This window comes from Scyliorhinus torazame, chromosome 5, assembly GCF_047496885.1.
Source record: "Scyliorhinus torazame isolate Kashiwa2021f chromosome 5, sScyTor2.1, whole genome shotgun sequence".
Classification (NCBI taxonomy): Eukaryota; Metazoa; Chordata; class Chondrichthyes; order Carcharhiniformes; family Scyliorhinidae; genus Scyliorhinus; species Scyliorhinus torazame.
The window spans coordinates 299,252,766-299,280,433 of record NC_092711.1 but is presented as its reverse complement, the minus strand read 5'-3'; the positions used below and the strand labels follow the sequence as shown (position 1 = coordinate 299,280,433).

The window sequence follows — 27,668 nt, the reverse complement described above, 5'->3', positions numbered from 1 at the left end:
TGATAGTAAAAGTTTATTTAAATACATTAAAAACAAATGGGAGGCAAAAGTAGACATTGGGCCGCTCCAAAATGACGCTGGTAATCTAGTGATGGGAGACAAGGAAATAGCTGAGGAACTAAATAAGTACTTTGCGTCAGTCTTCACAGTAGAAGACATGAGTAATATCCCAACAATTCAGGAGAGTCAGGGGGCAGAGTTGAATATGGTAGCCATCACAAAGGAGAAAGTGCTAGAGAAACTAAGAGGTCTAAAAATTGATAGATCTCCGGGCCCAGATGGGCTACATCCTAGAGTTCTAAAGGAGATAGCTGAAGAAATAGTGGAGGCGTTAGTTATGGTCTTTCAAAAGTCACTGAAGTCAGGGAAAGTCCCAGAAGATTGGAAAATCGCTGTTGTAACCCCCCCTGTTCAAGAAGGGAACAAGGAAAAAGATGGAAAATTATAGGCCAATTAGCCTAACCTCGGTTGTTGGCAAGATTCTCGAATCCATTGTTAAGGATGAGATTTCTAAATTCTTGGAAGTGCAGGGTCGGATTAGGACAAGTCAGCATGGATTTAGTAAGGGGAGGTCGTTCTTGACAAACCTGTTAGAGTTCTTTGAAGACATAACAAATAGGTTAGACCAAGGAGAGCCAATTGATGTTATCTATCTTGACTTCCAAAAGGCCTTTCATAGGGTGCCTCACGGGAGACTGCTGAGTAAAATAAGGGCCCACGGTATTCGAGGCAAGGTACTAACATGGATTGACGACTGGCTGTCAGGCAGAAGGCAGAGAGTTGGGATAAAAGGTTCTTTTTCGGAATGGCAACCGGTGACGAGTGGTGTCCCGCAGGGTTCAGTTTTGGGGCCACAGCTGTTCTCTTTATATATTAACGATCTAGATGACGGGACTGGGGGCATTCTGGCTAAGTTTGCCGATGATACAAAGATAGGTGGAGGGGCAGGTAGTATGGAGGAGGTGGGGAGGCTGCAGAAAGATTTAGACAGTTTAGGAGAGTGGTCCAAGAAATGGCTGATGAAATTCAACGTGGGCAAGTGCGAGGTCTTGCACTTTGGAAAAAAGAATAGAGGCATGGACTATTTTCTAAATGGTGACAAAATTCATAATGCTGAAGTGCAAAGGGACTTGGGAGTCCTAGTCCAGGATTCTCTAAAGGTAAACTTGCAGGTTGAGGCCGTAATTAAGAAAGCAAATGCAATGTTGTCATTCATCTCAAGAGGCTTGGAATATAAAAGCAGGGATGTACTTCTGAAGCTTTATAAAGCATTAGTTAGGCCCCATTTAGAATACTGTGAGCAATTTTGGGCCCCACACCTCAGGAAGGACATACAGGCACTGGAGCGGGTCCAGCAGAGATTCACACGGATGATCCCAGGAATGGTAGGCCTAACATACGATGAACGTCTGAGGATCCTGGGATTATATTCATTGGAGTTTAGGAGGTTGAGGGGAGATCTAATAGAAACTTACAAGATAATGAATTACTTAGACAGGGTGGACGTAGGGAAGTTGTTTCCATTAGCAGGGGAGACTAGGACCCGGGGGCACAGCCTTAGAATAAAAGGGAGTCACTTTAGAACAGAGATGAGGAGAAATTTCTTCAGCTAGAGAGTGGTGGGTCTGTGGAATTCATTGCCACAGAGGGCGGTGGAGGCCGGGACGTTGAGTGTCTTTCAGACAGAAGTTGATAAATTCTTGATTTCTAGAGAAATTAAGGGCTATGGAGAGAGAGCGGGTAAATGGAGTTGAAATCAGCCATGATTGAATGGTGGAGTGGACTCGATGGACCGAATGGCCTTACGTCCGCTCCTATGTCTTATGGTGTTATTAGACCTGGTAACTTTGTGGAGGAGGAGGTGGGGGTTGGGTGGGGTGGGGGAGTACAGTTTCTTGCTTCAGATGACCCGCCCCATACTGAAAGCGAAAGTGTAACGCACACAAAGGGTTAAAGGGGGGCTTTGCACCAATCACCGGGAAGGGGAAGGGGAGGGGGAGGAGTTGCAAACAGGAAAGGAATTTAAAATTTCCACATCAATCCTGGCTCCAAACATTGCAGGGAGTGAATGAAATCCAGGTTCAAGATCTGATGGCTGCGGTGCTCAGCACGATCCGCGTATAAACTGGCACAAGGTAACGAGGGAGAGAGACAGAGAGAGATATGTCAGGAGTTAATTCAGCTCTGGATAAATGAATTGTACAGCTACCGAGTGATTCCCAATTCACTATGGTATATAATATTGTTCGGCACAGAGATGAACACATCCAAACCCTGCAAAGAACCTTATTTGAACAAGGTTTCACTGTAAATATTTCGTCAATTTCGTTTTAAAATCGTTTAAATCGACGAACAGCACATTGGAGTTTGCAAGCCACGACCTGTTAGAAATCGGGAAGGTTTGATCGGCCGATTTAATACTAACTGTCCGACGAATCAGTTGGACTTGTTCAATAAGATAAAGTCACATTTTCTTTGCAGATTTGCTATGTGTGGAGCAGCAGGCGGCTGTTTTAAGCTCGGTTTGCGCTCCTGCCCTTTGCTGGAATATAAACGGGGAGTTAGTGGTTTTCCCCCGTGTGCAAGTGGACATGTCGAGGCATGTAGAGGAAAGCTCACTGCTGCTGCTCTCCCTCTGAAGGGGGCGCAAGCGCTGCTGGGGACAATGCTGAGTGCATGTCCCCGAAAGCTCTCGACTCCGATTATATAATATATAGGTGGAGGAGATTCGACCTCAGAACACTCGACAAGGTGGAGATTCGCACGTTGCATGGTTCCGATAGATTTCGTATAGATTTAATAGGATATCACTGGTTTGCAGAATTATTAGCCCACTCATGCTTGTCCAACCTGGTATGGAAAGTGAGGGGTGGTCTCTCCGCACAAATCCATTTTTCATGGTGTTTCGTGGACTTATACACCACTTTAATAATAATCTTTATTAACGCAAGTAGGCTTACATTGCAATGAAGTTACTGTGAAACGCCCCTAGTCGCCATATTCCGGCGCCTGTTCGGGCGCACGGAATGAGAATTTAGAATGTCCGAATTGAACGCCCCAAGAAGATACAGGGCGTTGCTATCAGACAGCATTTTATAGCTGAGTCATTAAGTAAATATTCGGAGATACGGCCAGGAGGTTTGCAGAAGCATCCTGAGAGGGAGGGAACACAAGGGTTTATGGAAGAAAGCCCTGTTGGATCGATTAAAATCAGGGATATGAAAGCGGCCAGAATTTTCTTTCAATCCATTCGTGGGACACGGGCAGTGGTTAGCATTGCTGCCTCTCAGCGCCAGGGTCCCAGGTTCAATTCCCGCCTCGGGTGACTGTGTGGAGTCTGCACATTCTCCCCATGTCTGCGTGGGTTTCCTCCGGGTGCTCCGGTTTCCCCCCACAGTTCAAAAGATGTGCAGGTTAGGTGGATTTGCCATGCTAAATTGCCCTTAGTGTAGGTAAGGTGGGGTTGCAGGGGTGGGGGAGTGGGCCTAGGTAGAGTGCTATTTTGGAGGGTCGGTGCAGACTCGATGGGGCGAATAGCCTCCTGCTGCACTGAAGGGATTCAGTGATTAGATGAGCATCGCTGGCTGGGCCAGCATTTATTGCCCATCGCTAGTTGTCCTTGAGAAAGTGGTGGTGAGTTGCCTTCTGGAACTGCTGCAGTCTATGTCAGGTAGGTACATGCACCAAGCTGGTAGGGAAGGATTTCCAGGATTTTGACCCAGTGACAGTGTGACATAGCAATATATTTCCAAGTCAGGAAGGTGAGTGAGTTGGAGGGGAACTTCAAGGTAGTGGTGATCACAGGTGTCTGCTGCCCATGTCCTTCCAGATGTAATGGTCGTGCATTTGTAAGGTGCTGCCTAATGAACCTTGGTTTATTCCTGCGCTGCATCTTGTAGATGGTACACACTGCTGCTACTGTGCTTCAGATGTGGAGGGTGAATGTTTGTTGAAGGGCTGGATGGTGCCACGCTTCTTGAATGTTGTTGGTGCTGCATTAATCCATGCAAGTGGAGAATATTCCATCACATTCCTATTGTGCGATTTGCGGGTGGCGGACGGGCTTTGGGGAGTCAGAAGGTGAGTTACCGCAGGATTCCTAGCCTTTGACCTGCTCTTGTAGCCACAGTATTTATATTACTAATCCAGTTCAGTTTGTGGCCAATGGTAACCCCCGGGATGTTGCAGGGAATGACCCAGTTTTGCCCTATTTCCATCTCTTCCCAGGCCCAGGTCATTCACCTCTGTACCCAAAGGCTGGAACTGGGACCTGTGTCCTGTTCATTTGGAATGCTGCCAGCAGGCAGAGGTGAGAGTGAACCCCAACCATCTGGTGCATTGCCATGGCCCTTATGCCCCATCTATTCCACTTGACTGGGCGAGATGGCAAATTTAGACTTCATTTTTGCATTGGCCATTTGTAACCTCACTGTACTTGCTGAGAGATTTGAGGGATGAGATTAGGGCAAATGTGCAGTCCTGATCTCAGCCCTACCCACGGATGCGCGCCATGCCCCTGTTTTAGACTGACCTAAAGTCAATTGACTCTCCACCCTGCTATTGCTGATGGCTTGACCCAGCTTGAACACGAGCAGGTAAATGTAATCTACATCTTTGATGCAAGAGTCTTGGTCTAGCAATGTCTTGCATTCAAAATTCCTCCTTGACCTCAACCTTCCTATCCCTGTAATCTCCTCCATTTGCACAATCCTCCCGGATATCTGTCCTTACTTATTCTGGGCTCTTGAGCATCACTAATTTGAATTGCTCCATCATTGGCCATCATGCCTCCACTTGGGGAGGGGAGGAGTGGGAGGTGGGAGGGGTGGGGGGTGGGGTGGGAGTGGGGGGTTGGGGTGTGGGGGGAGGTGGGGGGGGGGGCGGTCTGGAAGTTCTGACCATTGTCTCAGATGGTGACCTTTCATCAGAATTGGATTGAACAGTGAAAACGTCTTTAGTTCCTGGGCGTCTCTGGCCTCCAGCCTGCTTTCCAACTGGTTCAATGCTTGGTGTGACTCTTAGTAAAAACTTGTGGCCTGATTTAAATCTACTCACAGAGTCCCCTTCCCCGCCTGTGGCAGATTCTAAAGCAGCCTGCTGAAAGTATGCCATTTAAACGGCAAGAAGTGGGAAGGTAACTAAATCGCAGCAGTGAATTGCTGTTGTTCCAACCTTTGGCCTCACTCCGTTCCTGTCAGGTGAGTCGGGTTAAAATTGAGCTGAAAGGTGGCTGCATCACAGAGAGGCAGCAACTAAGTTAATTGGAGCCCAACGATGCCTGTTCTGAAATGATAGTCTGACCGCATCCATGAAGTGGACAAAGCCAAGAAAAACATGATGCAAAAAAGAAATACTACACCTTGTTGTAAAAGTTGGATAATAAAACAAATCATTTGATGCAAGTTCAAATAATCTTCTAGCAAGATGTGCAAAGTTTCAGCTCCATCTTAGACTTTATTTTGGCTTAATTTCTAAACGTAATCAGGGTGACACCAGCGATGTGAAACTAGTTCTCAGACTTGAAACATTCGGCCCATTTTCACGAGAGCAGCACAGGGTTTTTATTCAGATAAATATGGAACGACTGTGTTTCCTTGGGGAGTCAAGTGGTGAGAGCTGATGTATTTGACTTGTCCCCAAGTGAGGGGAGGGCTGAGGGGGAATTTCTTTGCAGCAGCAGGTTGTTGGGGGACAGACTCCTGTGACACGAGGCGCGGCTGTGGCAGAGGCGGATCCATTTTAAGGGAAAATCGGATAAATATTTCAAACAAAGGAAGATTGGGAATTGAGCAGGATGTGGGATTAGTTCAGGATTGCTCTCGCAATGAACTGGCATGGATTGGATGAATCGACTGGCTTCCTGTGCCGTAGAATCCTGGGTACCCGAAAGCTTGTAATCTTTGCTACGGCACCCCTGGGATAGTGCGCAGTCAATTCCAGTGCCACTTGACCCGGAGTCAGAACACAAGTGAATTAACCAATAATTCTTCGAAAAATACTCAAGTCTTGGCTGCCCAATAATTACAGTCACCAGGCTTGTAGGTTCAAATACAATTACTATTTATTTATAACAAGAACTGTAATGAAATATGCAGCAAATAAAATGGGTTAACTATTAGCACACACAAGACAAACAGAGTGGGGAAGGAAGGAGTAAAGGACAGAAGTAAAAGGAAAAAAGAGCCTTTGTTTCAGATGGTGTGTTTTGTTTAGCATCACACTCTTCAAACTTTGCTTTTAGTTTGAGGTTTTACTGTAGATTCATTCAGGTCTCTGTAGTTTCAGACATACAGCACTCACTGCCTTTGTGGCGAGAGAATGAGTCCTGGGCTGGGAATCCCTCAGCCTTCATGCCGAAATGGCGCTCGGCGCGGGGGCGGAGAATGGAGCCTCAGACCCGCGATCGGGTCCAACGCCGGGACGCGATTCTCCGGTGACTGGAGAATCGCCGCCAGTTGCACGTTCACGGTCGACGTGGCGCCGGCTGGGGACCGTTGAAAGGGGACCCTGCGGCGATTCTCCGCGGTCGACCGGCCGAGTTCCCGCCTGCATGGTTCACGTATGGTTCCACCCGGCAGGAGCTCGACGTCGCGGCTGCGGTGGCCGTCCTGGTGCGGGTTGGGGGGGGGGATCAGTCTCCGGCGGTGGGGGGCCTCCACGACGGCCAGGCCCGCGATCGGGGGCCACCGATCGTCAAGCGCACGTGATCTGGAGGAGTGGCCTACCTTCCTCCGCGTCGGCCCGCTTTGTGGCTCGTCCATGTTGGGTGGTGCCGGCGCAGAAGTGGCTGCCGTGTGCATGCGTGGACCCGTGGCCAGCAGTGCAGGGCTGCGTTCGGCAGCTGGAGCAGCATGGAGCACTCCGGCGCCGTGCTGGCCCCCTGTGGGCCAGGGAATCACTGGGCCAAGAGGCCCATTGATGCCGGCGTGAAACACACCGGTGTTTACGCCGGTGTCAACACTTAGCCGCGTTTTTGGAGGATCTCGGCCCTGTTCTTTGTTTGCAGGCTGTAACATTTTTCCTGTAGATTCATTCATTTAGATTCTCTGCAGTTCCAGGACATTGCACTCACAGCCTTTCTGGAGGAAACACTGAAGAGAGAGAGAGAGAGACCTTGACCCTGTGCTTCCAGGGATCAAACTGAGCTCCTTGGGTCTCTGAAAATCATTCCAGTCAGGCAGGATCCAATCACTACCTGTCACCAGGCAGAGTACAGCCTTTTGGCCAATTCATTGGCTACCAACCAATCAATCAAATTGAGTCGCACCCAATCGCTGTCTCTCTGGTGCCAGAAGTCTGAAGCTCCTGTTCAAAACAGCAGAGACTGGCAGAGTTCTCTCCTGTAACTCCTGAATTCCTCATTCCCTCTGCTGCTTGACTTAAAGACACGCGTCCATTGACCACTCATGGATCAAAAATGATAACGGCAAAATAAAAGAAATTGGAAATAAGGGAATAAAGAGGATGGACTCTCACATCCTAAACTGTGCAAGATAGGAAACTCCGGTTAAGTAAATTATTTTTGAGGAAAACATGTTTTTAAAAACAACCGCAAAAAGGAGCAATCAGTGATAAATTGACAACGAAATAGACAGAAGTGAGCGATAATTTTAGCTGAGGAGTTATCAGTGTTTTAGCTAGCCGACTAATATTGCAAATCGTTGCTCTCTGTGCTGCGTTTAATGGAGTTGGTAGATGTGTTTTTTTTTCCTATGGTCTGTTCAGAACATTTACTTGAGCTCACCCCCTTGTTTTTACAACGTGAGTTTTCATCGTTAAATCCTACAGTGATGAACTTCACTATAGGCTGCCCCCACCGCTTTGTTAAAAACAAATCACAACAATGGATTTTACTAACAAGTGTTCTATTGATCATTCAAAATTACAGAGTGACCACCTGTTCTTAATACCACTCCTCTCACCTCAAGGAGCTTTACAAAATATTTTCTTTGTTATATAAAAAAGATAAATCTCACAGTGATGAACTTTATGTTCTGTGATGGTCCTTTGGCCTATGGATTCTAGGTATGGCACTTGGTTAGAAGACAGACTGCAGTCATTTTCTGGTATCTGCTTAAGACATGTTTATCATTACTACATCTAAACAGCCATGTTCTCTGTAACCTGTTTATATGTCGTACATAATAAATAAGATGGGGAGGCAATGACGCAGTGATATTGTCTCTGGACGACGAATCCAGTGGTCCAGAGTAACGCTCTGGGGACCCCGGTTTCCCGGGTTTGAATCCCACCAAATTTGAATTGGAAAAGATCTGGAATTAAGAGTCTTAATGATGACCATGAAATGATTGTCCTAAAAACCCATCTGGTCACTAATGTCCTTCAGGAAAGGAAATCTGCCAGCCGTACACGGTCTGACCTACGTTTTCTGCTACCAAGTTTTCTTTCATTCTGTGGCTCCTTCGATAACATCAATGTATTTTTTACATCAATGTCTCCACTGCTGCCACCATGTTCTACAATGACCCTTATGTCTAATAGGCTTGAGGTGTGAGGCTAAGTTGGACAGACTGCGGTCAAAAACTGGTATCTGCTTAACATTTGTTTATTAATACTCCATTCAGACAGGTTACAGAGTAGGCATGTTGCTTCCAAGCATGGTGTTCCAACAGATCTCTCTATTACTCTTTTGAAACCGTAATTGACTGATATCAATGGTATGATATCATCCACACCATACATTAACATAACCCATCTGTTAACCCTGTAACCTACATTTTACTGCATAATTTCTCTTTTTCTTCAAAAAAAAACACCAATCAGCGAAAGATTGGTCAAGTTCAAGGTCACAGGTTATACAGGACTGGTAACTAAGGTCCCCACCTTCAGCAGTTTCTCTTGCTGGTTTCCGCTAACCAACCTGGCCTGGTGGAGTCAGGAGGGTGCTGAGCTCTCAACTGACCCATCGTGCAGGTGAGATCAGAAGCTCGGAGAGGGGCTTACTAATAATAATACTAATAATAATCTTTAATAGTGTCACAAATAGGCTTACCTTAACACTGCAATGAGGTTTCTGTGAAAAATCCTACTTGCATTGTAATCTATTGTGATGCTGCACATTTAGTGCAGAAAAAAAGTTGCATTTTACTAATTGCCAAATGGAAATGATTTTGTGTCTGACTCACAGGTTGCACATCCTGATCAATTCTTGGATATTCGGGAAAAGTATTGGAAATGGAACCAAGGTTAAAGCTTCTTGTTTTCTTTTCTCTGGTACGTATTCCTCTGCTTCAAAGCATGTTCACCTTACAGATTGAATGGTGAAGTAGTCTGGAAGGCTAATCATTTAACTCACACCAGGTACTTTCACAAGTAACATGGAGCAAGAAGCTTTGGAAATCACTGGGCAGGTGGCTGCCAGTGCTTAATCCTCCCACTCCTTGCTACCTAAGTTGACTGAGAAAATTGTTTCGAAGACTGGTCTTTCATGCACGACTGTCAACATTTGCTTGGACTGAGCACTTTCTGATCATCGAAATCCACAGTGCAGAAGGAAGCCATTCGGCCTGTCGAGTCTACGTCAACCCTCTGAAAGCACACTCCACCAGGCCCACTCCCTCACCCTATCCCGGTAACCCCACCTAACCTACACATCTTTGGACACTATGGAGCAATTTAGCATGTCCAATCCACCTAACTTGCACACCTTTGGACTGAGGAAACCCACGCAGACATGGGGAGAAAGTGCATACCCCACACAGTCGCCTAAGGCTGGAATTGAACCAGGGTCCTGGCACCGATGGTAACCACTGTGCCGCCTATATTATGAATAAATCACCGTGTTTGCTCTCTGCATGGATACTGAGTACACTCAGAATTTCCTTGAATTTTCTTTCAGTGACCATAGCTTGACCAATTCAGCTTACTGGGGTGGGGCAATTAATCAGGCACCTTGGATGATAACCTGCTGCCTCCTCGAAGAGTTCATGACCCCCTTCCTGGCTGTTTTCATTCCTAGGTTTTGGGGTATGGCTACCTGCAGGTGGTGTGGGGAGAGGGGCCACAGCAATATTCAAATACTTGGGTTTGAATTGCATCCTTGGGCCATGACACCAATGGGGGGGCAAATCAGGGCAGCACGGTAGCATTGTGGATAGCACAATTGCTTCACAGCTCCAGGGTCCCAGGTTCGATTCCGGCTAGGGTCACTGTCTGTGTGGAGTCTGCACATCCTCCCCGTGTGTGCGTGGGTTTCCTCCGGGTGCTCCGGTTTCCTCCCACAGTCCAAAGATGTGCAGGTTAGGTGGTCTGGCCATTATAAATTGCCCTTAGTGTCCAAAATTGCCCTGAGTGTTGGGTGGGGCTACTGGGTTATGGGGATAGGGTGGAGGTGTTGACTCTTTCCAAGAGCTGGTGCAGACTCGATGGGCCGAATGGCCTCCTTCTGCACTGTAAATTCTATAATCTATGATAAATTACAATGGGACCAGGTTGGGCTTCTTACTGGGGTTGGGGGCGAGGTGGGGATTGTTCGGGAGTGAGGGGCGCACCTGTATCAGTTGCTGCCCACTGCCCTTGTGTTCCAAGGATTTCTCCTCTCCCAATCAAAAGCTTGAGCTTTGATTTTGGTGAAAAGACATTTCTATGGAAAAGAAAATTCCCAAGCCACCTCTGGTTGCGATAATGCTTGCTGCTAGCTGCCGCTGGCTTCATTGGCATGCGCAGTTCACGCAATGTACAGCACTGCTGTCCAAATCAGACATTCACGTTTAAATATTTATGAACCCTGCCCTTGGCATGTGGGAATGATGCTCCTCAAAGCCCTAGATTTAAAATGGTGAGAAGGGGGAGTGTCTCTGGATTCCTTGTCACATTGTGGAAATGCAGCACTTAGCCCTAGCTGCCATTTTGATGTGGCAGGGTTAAAATCAGGACAAAGGTTTTATTGAATACAGGCTGTGAATCATTGTCAAATACACCTCCGGCCTGTAAATAAAACGCACACAATGGTTTCTCCTGGTCTGATGCTGAACTTTCTATGTTGATCCCCGGAACAGCTGGTATGTGTTCATCCTCCCAGTGTACTTGTGCATTGCTCTGTTCGAGAGCTTTTAATCTGGCGGGATCTTGTGAATGTTGTTCAGACTTCACATCTTAGGCTGATGCCAATACCAGATAATTTTTGTAATTGGAGCTGTCAAAGAATTGTTTTACCTTTGTTTGCTTTGTCTTGGCGTAAATCTTAAAACAACATTCCGTTTAAAAAAAAAGAGTAAAGATCAGAGTCCTCATTCAGCGAGGTACTGGCTTTGAGCCGAGGACATACCTGTGCACCAGCCTAACATGTATCATTTATTCTTTCCGGCTCCTCCTTTAGCCTCTTGGTGTTTTTCCCAGCATGAGGGATTGCGGGGCAAGTGAATTTCGCGATGTCGACGGGAACTGCAAATTGTGTAAAGAGTGTGGACTGGGAATGGAAATGTCGAAGGTATGGAATTGCAAAACAAGCCAACAATAAGTTCACTCAAGACGCGGACACTTTGCAGTTACTGGCAACACAGTTGCAGAAGGTAGTCAAGAAGGCATACGGCATGCTTGCCTTCATTGGCTGGGGCATTGAGCATTAAAATTGGCAAGTCATGTTGCAGCTGTATAGAACCTTAATTAGGCCACACTTGGAATATAGTGTTCAATTCTGCCGGGAGTGCAGGAGGCGAAAGAGGCCGGTATTCTGGCCTTTGCGTCCCTAGTAGCCCAGCGGAGGATCTTGTTATTATGGAAGGACGCAAAGCCCCCAAGTGTGGAAGCCTGGATAAACGACATGGCTGAGTTCATTAAGCTGGAGAGGATAAAGTTTGCCTTGAGAGGGTCTGCGCAGGGGTTCTTCAGGCGGTGGCAACCGTTCCTAGACTATCTCGTGGAGCGTTAGAAGGAGGTCAGCAGCAGCAGCAACCCTAGGGTGGGGTGGGGGGGGGGGGGGGGGAGGTTCTGTTGGGGGGGGAATGGGGGTGGGCGGGGAGGGGCTTCCCCTACGAGTACCTTTAAATGTCATAAGGGGGGGCTATTGTACATGGGGAAACCCAATGTAAATGTTTTGTACAATGTACAATGTTAATTGTTGTGTTTGTGTTTCTTTTATCTTCTGTTATTGGGGGAGGGGGGGGTGGGTTTGTCAAAAGTTTTGTTGGAAAACTTGAATAAACATTTAAAAAAAAAAAGTGTTCAATTCTGGTCGCCACACTACCAGAAGGATGTGGAGGCTTTGGAGAGGGTGCAGAAGAGATTTACCAGGATGTTGCCTGGTATGGAGGGCATCAGCTTTGAGGAGAGGTTGAATAAACTCGGTTTGTTCTCACTGGAATGACGGAGGTTGAGGAGTGACCTGATAGAGGTCTACAAAATTATGAGGGGCATAGACAGAGTGGATAGTCAGGGGCTTTTTCCCAGAGTAGAGGGGTCAATTACTAGGGGGCATAGGTTTAAGGTGTGAGGGGCAAGGTTTAGAGGAGATGTACGAGACAAGTTTTTTTACACAGGGTACTGGATGCCTGGAACTCGCTGCCGGAGGAGGTGGTGGAAGCAGGGACGATAGTGACGTTTAAGGGGCGTCTTGACAAATAGATGAATAGGATGGGAATAGAGGGATATGGACTCTGGAAGTGTAGAAGATTTTAGTTCAGACAGGCAGCATGGTCGGCGCAGGCGTTGAGGGCCGAAGGGCCTGTTCCTGTGCTGTACTTTTCTTTGTTCTTTGTTCTTACTGACAATCCCTGATGGGGTCCATTGAATTGACATAGGGGATGACATGAGGGCTTTTAGGACAGTTGCTTGCTTCCAAGGAAGAGCAGATTGTCTGCAGCTCTCTGCTTCTTGAGCTGAGTTAATAATGTCGAGATTCATCTTTTATTTCAAGATACGTATCAATTTTCTTAGGATTAATACGAATCCAGAGATCAAACCCTGCTTATAGTGGAGACATGAATGTGATGTGATTTGCCTTGCTCTAGTGAAATGGTAATAGAGAGAGCACATCTGAGTAGGTGCTTTGGGTCTTTGTGAGAGTGCTTGAGATAATCAATTTTAAAGCATTTATAATGGAAAGTAAATACATTGTTAAAAGTGGTGTCATTAATCATTGTGTTTGCTACACAATGTGCAGGTCTCTGAAATATGCTGAAGGAATACCAACAAAACCCTGATGATTGGTGGCAAATTGTGAACATGAACATGAGAAAACCTCCACCCATCATGTGTTCCCACTGCCACATACTCCATACCCAGTACACCAGTAGCAGCAATAGCTACATGGATCATCCAGCCAACTTTTCCATGCCCGTATTTATGCTCCACATGATGCTCCACTCATCCTACTTCACTACTTCATCTTATTATTGTTATATCCTTCTATTCCTTTCTCCTTCATGCATTCATCTTAGTACAGTGGTTAGTACTGTTGCTTTGCAGCACCAAGGACTCAGGTTCGATTCCCGGCTTGGGTCACTTTCTGTGCGGAGTCTGCACGTTCTCCCCATGTCTGCGTGGGTTCCCCCGAGTGCTCCAGTTTCGTTCCACAAGTCTCGAAAGATGTGCGTGTTAGGTAAATTGGACATTCTCTCTCAGTGTACCCAAACAGGCGCAGGAATGTGGCGACTAGGGGCGTTTCACAGTAACTTCATTGCAGTGTTAAGCTTACTTGTGAAACTAATAAAGATTATCTAGCTTCCTCCTCAGCCTTGCAACCTCCCAAAAGGTTTGAAGACATGGCCAAAAAGGGATTGTGAATGGAAGAAGCTGAGAAGAGAACTATGTGGTAGAGGTCTTTCCAAGACCCCACACTGCTCAGAAAGATCCCTGCGCACCGGCCTTGTGTCAAAACTATTATTATGGGCAGAATCATCCCAGAAATCGCAAAACCCAGTCTCGGGTGGGTTAATTGCCGTCTGACCCGCTGACGCCAATAGCGACTTTTTCCACCATATTGTGCGGCACTTTGTTTAGAAAATGCAGAGGCACGAGTTTAATGTTGGATCATTGGATTGAATTGGATTTGGATTTTGTTTATTGTCGCGTGTACCGAGGTACAGTGAAAAGTATTTTTCTGCGAGCAGCTCAACAGATCATTAAGTACATGAAAAGAAAAGGAAATAAAAGAAAATACATAATCGGGCAACACAAAGAACACAATGTATGAAAGAGAGAGGTTAGTAATTATGTTAGTCTTAGAATTAAATGTTAAAAGATTAGAATGATTCTAAGTAAAATGAGGATCTGTTTGGGAGAGCTCGCAGAGAGTCGCCACGCCCCAGCGCCATCCCACACTGATGATCAAAAATTGATCGCTCTGTCTCAATGTCAAGCCAGATGGACACCGGATCCATAACTGGAGCTCAGCCGACTTGTCGTGGTGGCCTTTGATTCTCCTGCCCTGCTGTGACTTCAGAGCTTCAGCAATCCAGGTGCCATGGGTACCCCTGTGCAGAGCTCACAATCCTCGAGGAATAGGAAGTTGCTGGGAACTGGTGGCTGCATCCTCCTCACAGATCACCCTCCCATCCAACTTAGTATCATCTGCAAATTTGGTGATATAGAACATAGAACAATACAGCGCAGTACAGGCCCTTCGGCCCACGATGTTGCACCGAAACAAAAGCCATCTAACCTACACTATGCCATTATCATCCATATGTTTATCCAATAAACTTTTAAATGCCCTCAATGTTGGCGAGTTCACTACTGTAGCAGGTAGGGCATTCCACGGCCTCACTACTCTTTGCGTAAAGAACCTACCTCTGACCTCTGTCCTATATCTCTTACCCCTCAGTTTAAAGTTATGTCCCCTCGTGCCAGCCATATCCATCCGCGGGAGAAGGCTCTCACTGTCCACCCTATCCAACCCCCTGATCATTTTGTATGCCTCCATTAAGTCTCCTCTTAACCTTCTTCTCTCCAACGAAAACAACCTCAAGTCCATCAGCCTTTCCTCATAAGATTTTCCCTCCATACCAGGCAACATCCTGGTAAATCTCCTCTGCACCCGCTCCAAAGCCTCCACGTCCTTCCTATAATGCGGTGACCAGAACTGTACGCAATACTCCAAATGCGGCCGTACCAGAGTTCTGTACAGCTGCAACATGACCTCCCGACTCCGTAACTCAATCCCTCTACCAATAAAGGCCAACACTCCATAGGCCTTCTTCACAACCCTATCAACCTGGGTGGCAACTTTCAGGGATCTATGTACATGGACACCTAGATCCCTCTGCTCATCCACTCTTTCAAGAACTTTACCATTAGCCAAATATTCCGCATTCCTGTTATTCCTTCCAAAGTGAATCACCTCACACTTCTCAACATTAAACTCCATTTGCCACCTCCCAGCCCAGCTCTGCAGCTTATCTATATCCCTCTGTAACCTGCTACATTCTTCCACACTATCGACAACACCACCGACTTTAGTATCATCTGCAAATTTACTCACCCACCCTTCTGCGCCTTCCTCTAGGTCATTGATAAAAATGACAAACAGCAACGGCCCCAGAACAGATCCTTGTGGTACACCACTAGTAACTGGACTCCAGTCTGAACATGTCCCATCAACCACCACCCTTTGTCTTCTTCCAGCTAGCCAATTTCTGATCCAAACTGCTAAATCTCCCTGAATCCCAGGCCTCCGTATTTTCTGCTGTAGCCTATCGTGGGGAACCTTATCAAACGCTTTACTGAAATCCATATACACCACATCATCTATTTTACCCTCATCCATCTGTTTGGTCGCCTTCACAAAGAACTCAATAAGGTTTGTGAGGCATGACCTACCCTTCACAAAACTGTGTTGACTATCTCTAATCAAATTATTCCTTTCCAGATGATTATACATCCTATCTCTTATAAACCTTTCCAAGACTTTGCCCACAACAGAAGTAAGGCTCACTGGTCTATCGTTACCGGGGTTGTCTCTACTCCCCTTCTTGAACAAGGGGTCAACATTTGCTATCCTCCAGTCTTCTGACACTATTCCTGTAGACAAAGACGACTTAAAGGTCAAAGCCAAAGGCTCAGCAATCTCCTCCCTAGCTTCCCAGAGAATCCTAGGATAAATCCCATCCAGCCCAGGGGACTTATCTATTTTCACACTTTCCAGAATTGCTAACACCTCCTCCTTATGAACCGCAAGCCTTTCAAGTCTAGTAGCCTGAATCTCAGTATTCTCCTCGACAACATTGTCTTTTTCCTGTGTGAATACTGATGAAAAATATTAATTTAGCACCACTCATAGAATTTACAGTGCAGAAGGAAGCCATTCGGCCCATCGAGTCTGCACAGGCTCTTGGAAAGAGCACCCTACCCAAGCCCACACCCCCACCCTGTCCCCATAACCCAGTAACCCCACCCAACACTAAGGGCAATTTTGGACACTAAGGGCAATTTAGCATGGCCAATCCACCTAACCTGCACATCTTTGGACTGTGGGAGGAAACCGGAGGAAACCCACGCACACACGGGGAGAACATGCAGACTCCGCACAGACAGTGATCCAAGCCGGGAATCGAACCTGGGACCCTGGAGCTGTGAAGCAATTGTGCTAACCACTATGCTACCGTGATGCCCAAAGGCAGCTATCTCCTCGGACTCCACGCACAACTTCCCACTACTGTCCTTGACTGGCCCTACACTTTCCCTAGTCATTCTTTTATTCCTGACATATCTCTAGAAAGCTTTAGGGTTATCCTTGATCCTACCTGCCAAAGACTTCTCATGTCCCCTCCTCGTTCTTCTTAGCTCTCTCTTTAGGTCCTTCCCAGCTAACTTGTAACTCTCGAGCGCCCTAACTGAACCTTCATGTGTCATCTTTACATAAGCCTCCTTCTTCCTCTTGACAAGTGTTTCGACTGCTTTAGTAAACCACGGTTCCCTCGCTCGACCACTTCCTCCCTGCCTGACAGGTACATACTTATCAAGGACACGCAGTAGCTGTTCCTTGAACAAGCTCCACATTTCAATTGTGCCCATCCCCTGCAGTTTCCTCTCCATCCGATGCATCCTACGTGTTCCCTCATCGCATCATAATTGCCTTTCCCCCAGATATAACTCTTGCCCTGGGTATATACCTATCCCTTTCCATCACTAAAGTAAACGTAATCAAACTGTGGTCACTATCACCAAAGTGCTCACCTACCTCCAAATCTAACACCTGTCCTGGTTCATTACCCAGTACCAAATCCAATATGGCATCGCCTCTCGTTGGCCTATCTACATACTGTGTCAGGAAGCCCTCCTGCACACATTGGACAAAAACGGACCCATCTAAAGTACTCGAACTAGAGCGTTTCCAGTCAATATTTGGAAAGTTAAAATCACCCAATACAACTACCCTGTTGCTTTCACTCCTATCCAGAATCATCTTTGCAATCCGTTCCTCTACATCTCTGGAACTTTTCGGAGGCCTATAGAAAACCCCTAACGGGGTGACCTCTCCTTTCCTGTTTCTAACCTCAGCCCATACTACCTCAGTAGACGAGTCATCATCAAACGTCCTTTCTGCCACCATTATACTGTCCTTGACTAACAATGCCACCCCTCCCCCTCTTTTACCACCTTCCCTGAGCTGACTGAAATATCTAAACCCCGGCACCTGCAACAACCATTCCTGTCCCTGCTCTCTCCATGTTTCCGAAATGGCCACAACATCGAAGTCCCAGGTACCAACCCATGCCGCAAGTTCACCCACCTTATTCCGGATGCTCCTGGCATTGAAGAAGACACACTTTAAACCACCTTCCTGCCTGCCGGTACACTCCTGCAACTTTGAAACCTTACTCATGAACTCACTACTCTCAACCGCCTGTATACTCGAGCTACAATTCAGGTTCCCCTGCTGAACTAGTTTAAACCCTCCCAAGAGCATTAGCAAATTTCCCCCCCAGGATATTGGTACCCCTCTGGTCCAGGTGTAGACCATCCCGTTTGTAGAGGTCCCACAGACCCCAGAATGAGCCCCAATTATCCAGAAATCTGAAACCCTCCCACCTGCACCATCCCTGTAGCCACGTATTCAACTCCTCTCTCTCCCTATTCCTCGTCTCGTTAGCACGTGGCATGGGTAACAATCCAGAGATAATATCTCTGTTTGTCCTAGATCTAAGTTTCCACCCTAGCTCCCTGAATTCCTGCCTTACATCGCTATCCTTTTGCGACCTATGTCGTTGGTACCTATGTGGACCACGACTTGGGGCTGCACCCCCTCCCCCTTAAGGATCCCATAAACACGATCCGAGACATCACGGACCCAAGCACCTGGGAGGCAACGCACCAACCGCGAGTCTCTCTCATTCCCACAGAATCTCCTATCTATCCCCTTAACTATGGAGTCTCCAATAACTAATGCTCTACTCCTCTCCCCCCTTCCCTTCTGAGGGATAGGGACAGACTCTGTGCCAGAGACCTGTACCCCATGGCTTACCCCTGGTAAGTCCCCCCCCCCAACAGTATCCAAAGCGGTATATTTGTTACTAAAGGGAACGACCACAGGGGATCCCTGTACTGACTGCTTCCTCCCAGCCCCTCTCAGCGTCACCCATCCTCAAAGGTGCGGATGACAGCCATGAGGCCATCTCAAGGTCCAGATAAGACAGGCATGTTTGGGATGCCCTCATAGCAGTTAAATTTGTGGAGGACGATGATGACATGCAGTGAGGACATGCCATAGACACACATAGGTTCAGGTCTGACTGGTGGTAGTGTACATACCCTCTGCAATAAGGCTCATGACATGGAGGTGCAGCAGCTGCCATAGTGCTACATTCCAGGAGCACAATGACAACATGCAGGTAAGACTGCATCGAACCTCACAGAGCTTCGATGAACTTCAGACTCCTGTCGGGCTGATGGCAGCTCACTCACTCTGAATGAACAGGGTCATATCATGGTGATGCAGCGGGGAAAATGCAACTTCTCCTGATCCCACGGCACCCTTCGGAACCTCAGGACCACACTCTTTTGAAGAGCCAGCCACACCTCAAAAGGTGCTGCGAGTACACAGGGAGAGATGGAAGTCTGTGACACCAGCCCAGGACATTCTGGCAGCAATGATAAGTCCCATTGAAATGCAGGCATAACAGTAACAGTGAAATCACACCATCAGTGCGCCGGGAAGATTGTACAAAGCACAGAGAGGCAGCCCTGGACTGAGATATCTGCCTTTATCTTGTGCAAGAACCAGGCTTACACTTCAGACTGACAGGAACACTGCTCATCATAACAAGGAGACATAGAAAGAGTTTACTTCCACAAGTTGAAATTATATAGGAGTCATTAACACCCATATCCATGTTGTCCAACTACACCCTGTTGACATTTCTAACCCCACCAATACATCTTGGTGCATCCCCAACATCCACAGTGGAGGGGAGGCAACTTGCTGACTCCTGTAGCCTGTTATCTGTGATGACCGCGGCCATCCTCTGGAGCGTCAAGACCTGGAGGGACCTGGCCTGTTTTCGGAGACTTGCTGTGAGGCAGTGCTTCCTTCCTCAGCCTGTGGAGCTGAAGGGAGTCACTGGAAGAGGGGATTCAGAAGGGCGGGACACACCCAAGGCACCTGGACAGAAGGACCCAGGATGTGCATCTGCTAATACTGGCTGCCTTGTTGAGAGAGAGGGGCAATGGAGTGGGTTTGAGATGACCCAGCCCCTCTGGAATTGACGTTGATGGATGCCAGTAACTGCCTCTGCCCTGTAATGCAGTTTCTGCAGCAGCGCAGGACTAATATCCTGGACAAGGTCTCCATGGCAGCGGTCACCATGCCAGTGTTGACCACAGTGCATTGGCATGTCGGCACCATCGCCTCCGTCTGAAGGTGGACGGACTCCTCTATCACGGGCGGCATGGCAGCACAATGGCTAGCATTATAGCTTCACAGCGCCAGGGTCCCAAGTTCGATTCCCAGCTGCGTCACTGTCTGTGCAGAGTCCACACGTTCTCCCCGAGTGTGCGTGGTTTTCCTCCGGGTGCTCCGGTTTCCTCCCACAAGTCCCGAAGGACGTGCTGTTAGGTGATTTGGACATTCTGAATTCTCCCTCTGTGTGCCCGAACAGGCGCCAGAATGTGGCGACTAGGGGATGTTCACAGTAATTTCATTGCAGTGTTAATGTAAGCCTACTTGTGACGCTAATGAGGATTATAGATTATTATATGTCTATGCAAAGAACATAGTCTATTTGTGTGGGGCATGTTGAAATCCCAAATAATTGACGGGTGTCGGCAAAGAAATATCACCCACACTGCAGTTACACCAAGAGGTCCAACCTTTGTGTGACTCAACAAGCTATTCATGCATCATATTTATGCCAACTGGAATGGCTGTATGGGTAAGAGAGAAAAAGTCTTCACAGGCATGCGGGTTTCCTCCTTGTGCTCCCACAGTCCAAAGATGTGCAGGTTAGGTGGATTGGCCATGCTAAATTGCCCTTAGTGTTCAAAAAGGTTCGGAGGGGTTATTGGGTTACAGGGATAGAGTGGAAGTGAGGGCTGAAGTGGGTCGGTGCAGACTCGATGGGTCGAATGGCCAGCTTCTGCACTGTATGTTCTATAACTTGAAATCTGAGGAGTGCAGCAAACTAATATGGCAAGGGCAAGGAGTCAGAGGAAGAGGAAATAAGGAAAAAAACAAAAGACAGAAAGGGGGTTAAGAAAAGTGATAGACAGCTAAACCAAGAGCCAGATTCAAACAGGGCTACAGTGAAACATATTGAGAGCGGAACTAGTAATGTTAAAAAGACAAGCTTAAAGGCTTGTGCCTTAATATGTGGATGAACTAATCGCACAAATAGACGTGAACAAGTATGCTATAGTCAGGATTATGGAGACATGGCTGCAGGGTGAGCAGTGATGGGAACTGAATATCCAGTGGTATTCAGTATTTAGGAAAGACAGACAAAAAGGAAAAGGCGGTGGGATGCATTGCTGATCAAGGAGAAAATTAACATAATGGTGAGGGAGGATATTAACTCCGACAATGCAGGATCTGTTTGGGTAAAGTGGAGAAACAGCAAGAGGCAAAAAATGTTACTGGGCGGCATATATAGATCCCCAAATTGCAATGATATTGTTGGGATTGGCATTAAACAGGAAATTAGAGATGCAGGTAATAAGGGAGCAACTGTAATTATGGGATTGAAGGCTGATAAATCCCCAGGGCCTGATAATCTACACCCCAGGATACTGAAGGAGTTGGCTCTAGAAATAGTGGATGCATAGGTGGTCATCTTCCAGGATTCTATAGACTACGGAACTGTTTCTAAGATTAGAGGGCAGTTAATGTAACTCCCACTATTTAAAAAGGGAGGTGGAGAGAAAGCAGATAATTATAGACCAGTAAGACAGACGTCAGTATGGGCAAAATTCTGGAATCCATCATCAAAGATTTTATAGCTGAGCATTTAGAAAAGTGGAGGATCGGACAGAGTCAGCATGGATTTATCAAGGGGAAGTCTTGTTTGACAAATCTACTAGAATTCTTCGAGGATGCCAGTGGATGTGGTGTATTTGGACTTTCAGAAGGATTTTGACAAAGTCCTGCATAAGATTAAAATTAAATGTGTAAAATTAAAGCGCATGGGATTGGGGGTAGTGTATTGAGATGGAAAGAAAACTGGTTGGCAGACAGGAAACAAGAAGTAGGAATTAACAGGTCCTTTTGAAATTGGCAGGCAGTGACTAGTTGGGTACCGCAGGGATCGGCGCTAGGACCCCAGGTTTCACAATATATATTAATGATTTAGATGAGGGAACAAAACGCCAAACTAATGCAGCAGGGGCATGGGAACCTGGAGTGTAGTTTTAGGGTAAGGGAGAATGAGAGTATAGAGGTCAGGAGCACAGATTTGACGTCGCAGGAGGGGGCCAGTGTTCAGGTAGGTGGTTTGAAGTGTGTCTACTTCAATGCCAGGAGTATACGAAACAAGGTAGGGGAACTGGCAGCATGGGTTGGTACCTGGGACTTCGATGTTGTGGCCATTTCGGAGACATGGATAGAGCAGGGTCAGGAATGGATGTTGCAGGTTCCGGGGTTTAGGTGTTTTAGTAAGCTCAAGAGAAGGAGGCAAAAGAGGGGGAGGTGTGGCGCTGCTAGTCAAGAGCAGTATTACGGTGGCGGAGAGGATGCTAGATGACCAACCATCGGGGGGTGGGGGGGGGAGGGGGATAATCACTTCCTGAATTGATGTCAGGAAAAAGCGGCGAGGACTTTCTCACAATATTTTCCAATCTCGCCACTGAACACACCCGTCCCGCTGTGGCAACGTGCTCTTATTTTACTGTATTCCTCCCGTTGTGTTCGAGGTGTAAGGATCCTCCTGTTTAATCCTTGTCTGTTCCCTTTTTCTCCTTGTTATTTCTGTTATTTTGCTATTTAAATTTTTGTACATGGACAACTAATGTGCCTATGCCTTTAAGATGGACTGCACCTTTATTTCAAGTGGCTGGTTACCTGAGGATTGACCTATGACCGGTTGCAAGGAGCTATTTATGTTTCAGGTGAGCAGATTCCAGGAAGATCTGCACTGACACACCTTGATGGACTTGGCTGTTGGCCAATGTCCTATTTCCAATTCCCAGGCTTTATCAATGGCTGCTGGCAATTGGTCAGAGTTTTCTGTGGAATGTTTCTTCCTCTGTGTGACTATGTTTTCTCTTTTACTTTTGTTTTGAATTCAGAAGCTGGAGGGTCACAGCTCTGATCTTTCTTTCATCTAATGGATTATTTCTGAAGATCCGAAGTAAAGACCTTTTTCTCTCCACAGCCAGATTGAACTGCAAGGAAATTTAATCCAGCCACCAGCTGAAGGCAGGGGCAGTTGTTTCAGCCCTTTTAAAAATCTTGTGTGGGAGAACTCTTATCTCAGGAAGGCTATTGGTCATTCTGGTGGAGTTGGAAACAAGTAAGAATTAAACAGGCCTGAGGCTGTTCCTTTGAGTGAAGGCCAAGGTTGGTAAAAGTTCAAGTGCCTCTCCAGAGGAAAACCTATTGTCTAGGAGTACTGGTTGAATACTGCTGCCAGAAGACCTTCTCTAACCATATACTGGCGGCTCCCAAGCATCCTGGGAGGACAGCCTGTAGCAACAACCTCGACATCGGAAGCAAGGACACTCTTCTTTCATTTCATTTTAATTCCTATTATTTTCCTCTTCCCCTTCCTCTGTGTCTGTCTGTCTTGTGCGTGTTTGGGTAGAAGGTGGGACAGTAAAGGGGGAGGAGTAGATTAGCTGGCTGTTAATCCATAATAGTCATTGCATATTTCATCTTTGCTTCTGTTCTAAATAAACAGTTATTGTGTTCAACTTACAAACCTGGTGGCTATAACCTATTGAGCAAAGGGGCCAAAGATTCTGCAAATTGTATACAAAGTATTGGTTAATTCTCTTGTGTTGGGACTCCAGGGGTCTGTGGGACTGGAATCGACCGCGCACTAGCCCAGGATGCCGTAACAGAGGTCTCTGCTGGTAACCTGGGGTTTCAGAAAAGAACAGAATCAGGCTAGGTGTTCCAACGACTTCACCCAAGAAGAGTGCATTTGTCTTCCTGATTTGTTATCCAGTCTTGCACACAATGGCTTTTTCAGCAAGATACTAAATGGCTGCTTGCACTCGTGAATACATCTTCCATGATCAATAACCTTCATAAGAAAGGGGAGGAGACCAGTTTGTTTTTTCATTGCTGACAACATTTTGTCTGTGTACATTCTCTTACTATCTGCTGCACTTCCTGTGGAGGGGATTGAGACTCGAGTTCAACTCAAAAGGATAGTTCTGAGTTCCCATCGGGTCCCTGTAACAAATTTGGAGGATGGGGCAGAGAACAGGGGGTCCCATACTACCTTCGACAGGGTTTGTCCTGGGGGTGCGGAATTATCCATTGCATTGCGGAGCTCCTTATTTAGAAGCTTACAAAGTGGCTGATTGTTAATATTACTCTTGCAGGACTGTGGGTTTGGAGCCGGGGCAGGTGCGCAGTGTGTCATCTGCAGACCCAAGTGGTACAAGGACAGCTGGAGCCAGCAGAAATGCAAACTGTGTCTCTCTTGCGTGCTTGTGAATCGGATTCAAGAAAAGAATTGCACAGTGTCCAGTAATGCTGTGTGTGGGAAATGCTTGCCAGGGTAAGCGTGAGGACAGAAACATTCCTCCTGTTCTTCGAAGTTTGTTTTCCATGTTTAGTAATGTAATCTGGTTTATAGTTGGCAACATTTTCGCCAACGACAAACCGAGGAAAATGCATCTCATGAATTCTTGACAGCTCTGCATTAAGAGGCAGTAAGCTAATTGTGAATCCCACAGCGCTATTTGTGCTCATGTTATGCGGAGAACAATAATTGCGTAGGACATATTACAAGGTAGGGATCTCGTAGGATTAAGAGGGTACATATTATTTATTTTAAAATTGTAGTTAAACAAGCGAGGGGTGCCAATTCGGCGGAACAGAGCTCCTTTCCAATTTGGGCACGCAATCTCAGCTTCAAAGGGTCCCGAGGTCAGGTTTCACATAGTACGAAGTCTTACAACACCAGGTTAAAGTCCAACAGGTTTGTTTTGATGTCACTAGCTTTCGGAGCGCTGCTCCTTCCTCAGGTGAATGAAGAGGTCTGTTCCAGAAACACATATATAGACAAATTCAAAGATGCCAAACAATGCTTGGAATGCGAGCATTAGCAGGTGATTAAATCTAAGCATTGTTTGGCATCTTTGAATTTGTCTATATATGTGTTTCTGGAACAGACCTCTTCATTCACCTGAGGAAGGAGCAGCGCTCCGAAAGCTAGTGACATCGAAACAAACCTGTTGGACTTTAACCTGGTGTTGTAAGACTTCGTACTGTGCTCACCCCAGTCCAACGCCGGCATCGCCACATCAAGGTTTCACATAGTCAGCTGGAGAGTGACGCTCCTGTTTGCCGTCCCAACTGTGAGACGGGGAGTGGAGGAGTTATTAAGGTTGGTACATAAATGTGTTTGTGAAGACATTCCCTGTCCGTTGCCTTTGGCGACGTCCTAAATACAATTTTATTTTCTTAGAATCCATTGAATCCCGACAATGCAGAAGGAGGCCTTTCGGCCCATCCTGGCAGCACTGACCCTCTGAAAGAGCACTCCGCCTATGTCCACTTCCCGGCCCTATCCCCATAACCAATCATGACCAATCCACCCAATCTGCACCGCTTTGGACTGTGGGAGAAAACCAGAGCACTCATTGGCACTTTCTCAAAAAGACGCCCCACTCTCCCAATCTCCAGGCAGTCTAGACTAGCGTTATCTAATCACCATTCCCTGGTTCATTTCATATTTTCTTCTCACTGTTTCATCCTTAGTTGAGTCACTACGAAGCTTGGCCCCTCCCGAGGTTTCTCAGTAAATCCTTTTTATTTTGCTTTCTTGTAGATTCTACAGGAAGACCAGGCTTGGAGGGTTTCCAGACACAGAGTGCATTCCCTGCACAGATCCAGCTCCTGGTGAACCTCAGTGTAAGTGGTAGCTTCTGTCTGCGTGTTTTTGCCCTGACTTGAGAACATGACGAATCCCCAATGTCGTGGGGAACCTCACCAGGGTTTGCCAGCCTTGCTCTGGCTGGATTTGCGCCTGGAGGTTTCCACCCCCTCCGGTGACACTGCCCTTGTAGCAGCGCACTGACAACGATTCCACTGGCTGCCCCCCTCCTCTATTTTATCTACTGTGGAAAAACTGATTGATTAGCACATCTGCCCCCGTGAGGCACTACCTTTCCGTGCCAGTTGGGACTGGAGGATTTCCGATATCCCTTGCGCAATGATTTTGGAAGTAATCAACACTCGAAAGACTTTTCAATCTGTCTCTGAGTTTTATGGGCCACTCATGGCATTCCCCTGGATATTAATCATCCAAGGCTTAGAGAGTCCAGGAATGGCAGCCCGAGTGTTGAGTGGTGACACTGGGGAGTGCTGTAGAATATTGGAACATGAAACCCCTGCCTACAATCCCCCCACATAGCAGTCTTCTGATCTCACCTCCCCGTTAAGGGGTAAACAAGTGTCAAATAAAGGTCAGGTCGGCTCCCCACAAGGCCAAGTGAAAACCACTGCCTTCTGCTCTGCAAGGGCTATTAATAGAGACATACTGGCATACTACTGGGAACAGGTTGTACATCAATTCTTCCTGCCAGGCATGGTACGCGGGACAGAGAAATTTCGCGAAATTATATATGTTCAACTAATAATATTGCCACAAACAGTCAATATTTTTTGGCCCAGCTACCTTATTGATTTTTTTTTTCTTGCCAAAATGAAAACTTAGAATCACAATGCTTCTGAACAGTGTTCATTTAAGGACAGAGAAAGTGATCGATCGCAGAAGAATGAGGTGATGAAACCCCAGTGCAGCATATTAAATAGTGAACCAACAGCTCTCCCTGATTTTAATCTTCGCACCATCCCAATCCATAAATAATGGTCAAATGGAGCTAAAGGGTAGTTCATCATTTAATTGGGCATCCCGCTGTTTGCAGTAGCACCTGGGTCTTGAGCTGTGTGGCTGAAAATGCAGTGAGTAAGCTTCACGGGACATCTAATATGTCAACATGATTATTTCAGCGTGGTATTGTCTGCATGTTGAGAGGACTGCCATGCTTGGACTGCAGTATCAATTATACGTCTGCAAAAGCATCGATCAACTCCTACCTGTAAGGAAACAAGAACATTAAAAAAATATATATATTTGTAAATGGGTTTCCCCCCCCCTCCAAGACAGACATTTGTTAGAATCGTAGAATTGTTACGACAAGTGTCTGCACACTAACCCTGGCTGTCAGAATGGATAGCTTGCCTGAATGCCCAGACACCTCTGACCAGTCACTTGGAGGTAGGCAGCAGCAGCCACAGTGACTGTGGGGTTGGGTCCTCCCTGTGACCTTGTTGGGACCTGATTTTTTTTTGAGTTTTCCAATTATCAAAAAAGTAACTTGACTTCAGAGTGATCCTGATCAGGCAGCAGTCTCTCGGTGGGTACATGTTTGGAACATTTGGATTTCATGCAGTTTGCCCTCTGTTTCACAGGTATCTCCAGAGCAAGTGTGGCGAGGGACCTGAACTCGGAGGCTGCTCCCTATGACACTGCCCTTGTAGCTGTGCTCTGCAGCGCACTGACAACGATCCTGCTGGCTGCCCTGCTCCTCTGTTTCATCTACTGCAGAAAACTGATCGCAGACAAGCAGAACAACGGTAATCATGCTCGTACTGCAAGTTATATATACACTAGTGTCAGCTGTGACTTGCTGGTCACTCTCTCACCACTGAGACAGTTTCTCATAAGCCCCAAATATAGCAACCTTCATAGCATTCCTCACCCTAAAATCTTCACTGTATTAGAGTCAATATTTTGTGACTTCTTTTCATTGTTTGTCCTGCATTAGTTCCCAGTCCCTCTCCCCGTCCTTTACAATCAGCTTGGTTTTATCTTCTCATTATGTTGCTTTTTTTATTTTGACTTCTTTTCTACTCCTTTAGAAACCTTTGTAGTGCACAACAGTGACTACACTTCAAAACTATTTCATTGCCTGTAAAACTTTAGAACATCCGGGGCTTGTAAAAGGTGTTGGCGGGTATTTCCTCTTTCACCAGCACTGAGCCACATTCCGTCACCTGAGTGTCTCAATAACTAATACTTAAATAACAAACCTTTCCTTCT

At 46.7% G+C, this 27,668-nt stretch overlaps 1 protein-coding gene across 6 annotated transcripts in view; it reads left to right on the top strand.

The window, feature by feature from the left end:
• The first annotated feature begins 2,001 nt into the window (after positions 1-2,001).
• The window catches only part of eda2r (ectodysplasin A2 receptor), a 68,693-nt gene continuing 43,026 nt past the window's right edge, over positions 2,002-27,668 (top strand). For 5 of the 6 annotated variants that reach the window (XM_072505804.1, XM_072505801.1, XM_072505800.1 and 2 more), the window contains exons 1-6: positions 2,002-2,135; positions 9,149-9,234; positions 11,339-11,449; positions 23,938-24,116; positions 25,392-25,474; positions 27,038-27,202. In XM_072505804.1, coding sequence (XP_072361905.1) covers positions 9,196-9,234; positions 11,339-11,449; positions 23,938-24,116; positions 25,392-25,474; positions 27,038-27,202 — 577 coding nt within the window. In that variant the 5' untranslated portion in view covers positions 2,002-2,135; positions 9,149-9,195. The remainder of the gene's footprint in view (positions 2,136-9,148; positions 9,235-11,338; positions 11,450-23,937; positions 24,117-25,391; positions 25,475-27,037; positions 27,203-27,668) is intronic. The other variant, XM_072505802.1, reaches the window with a different exon arrangement.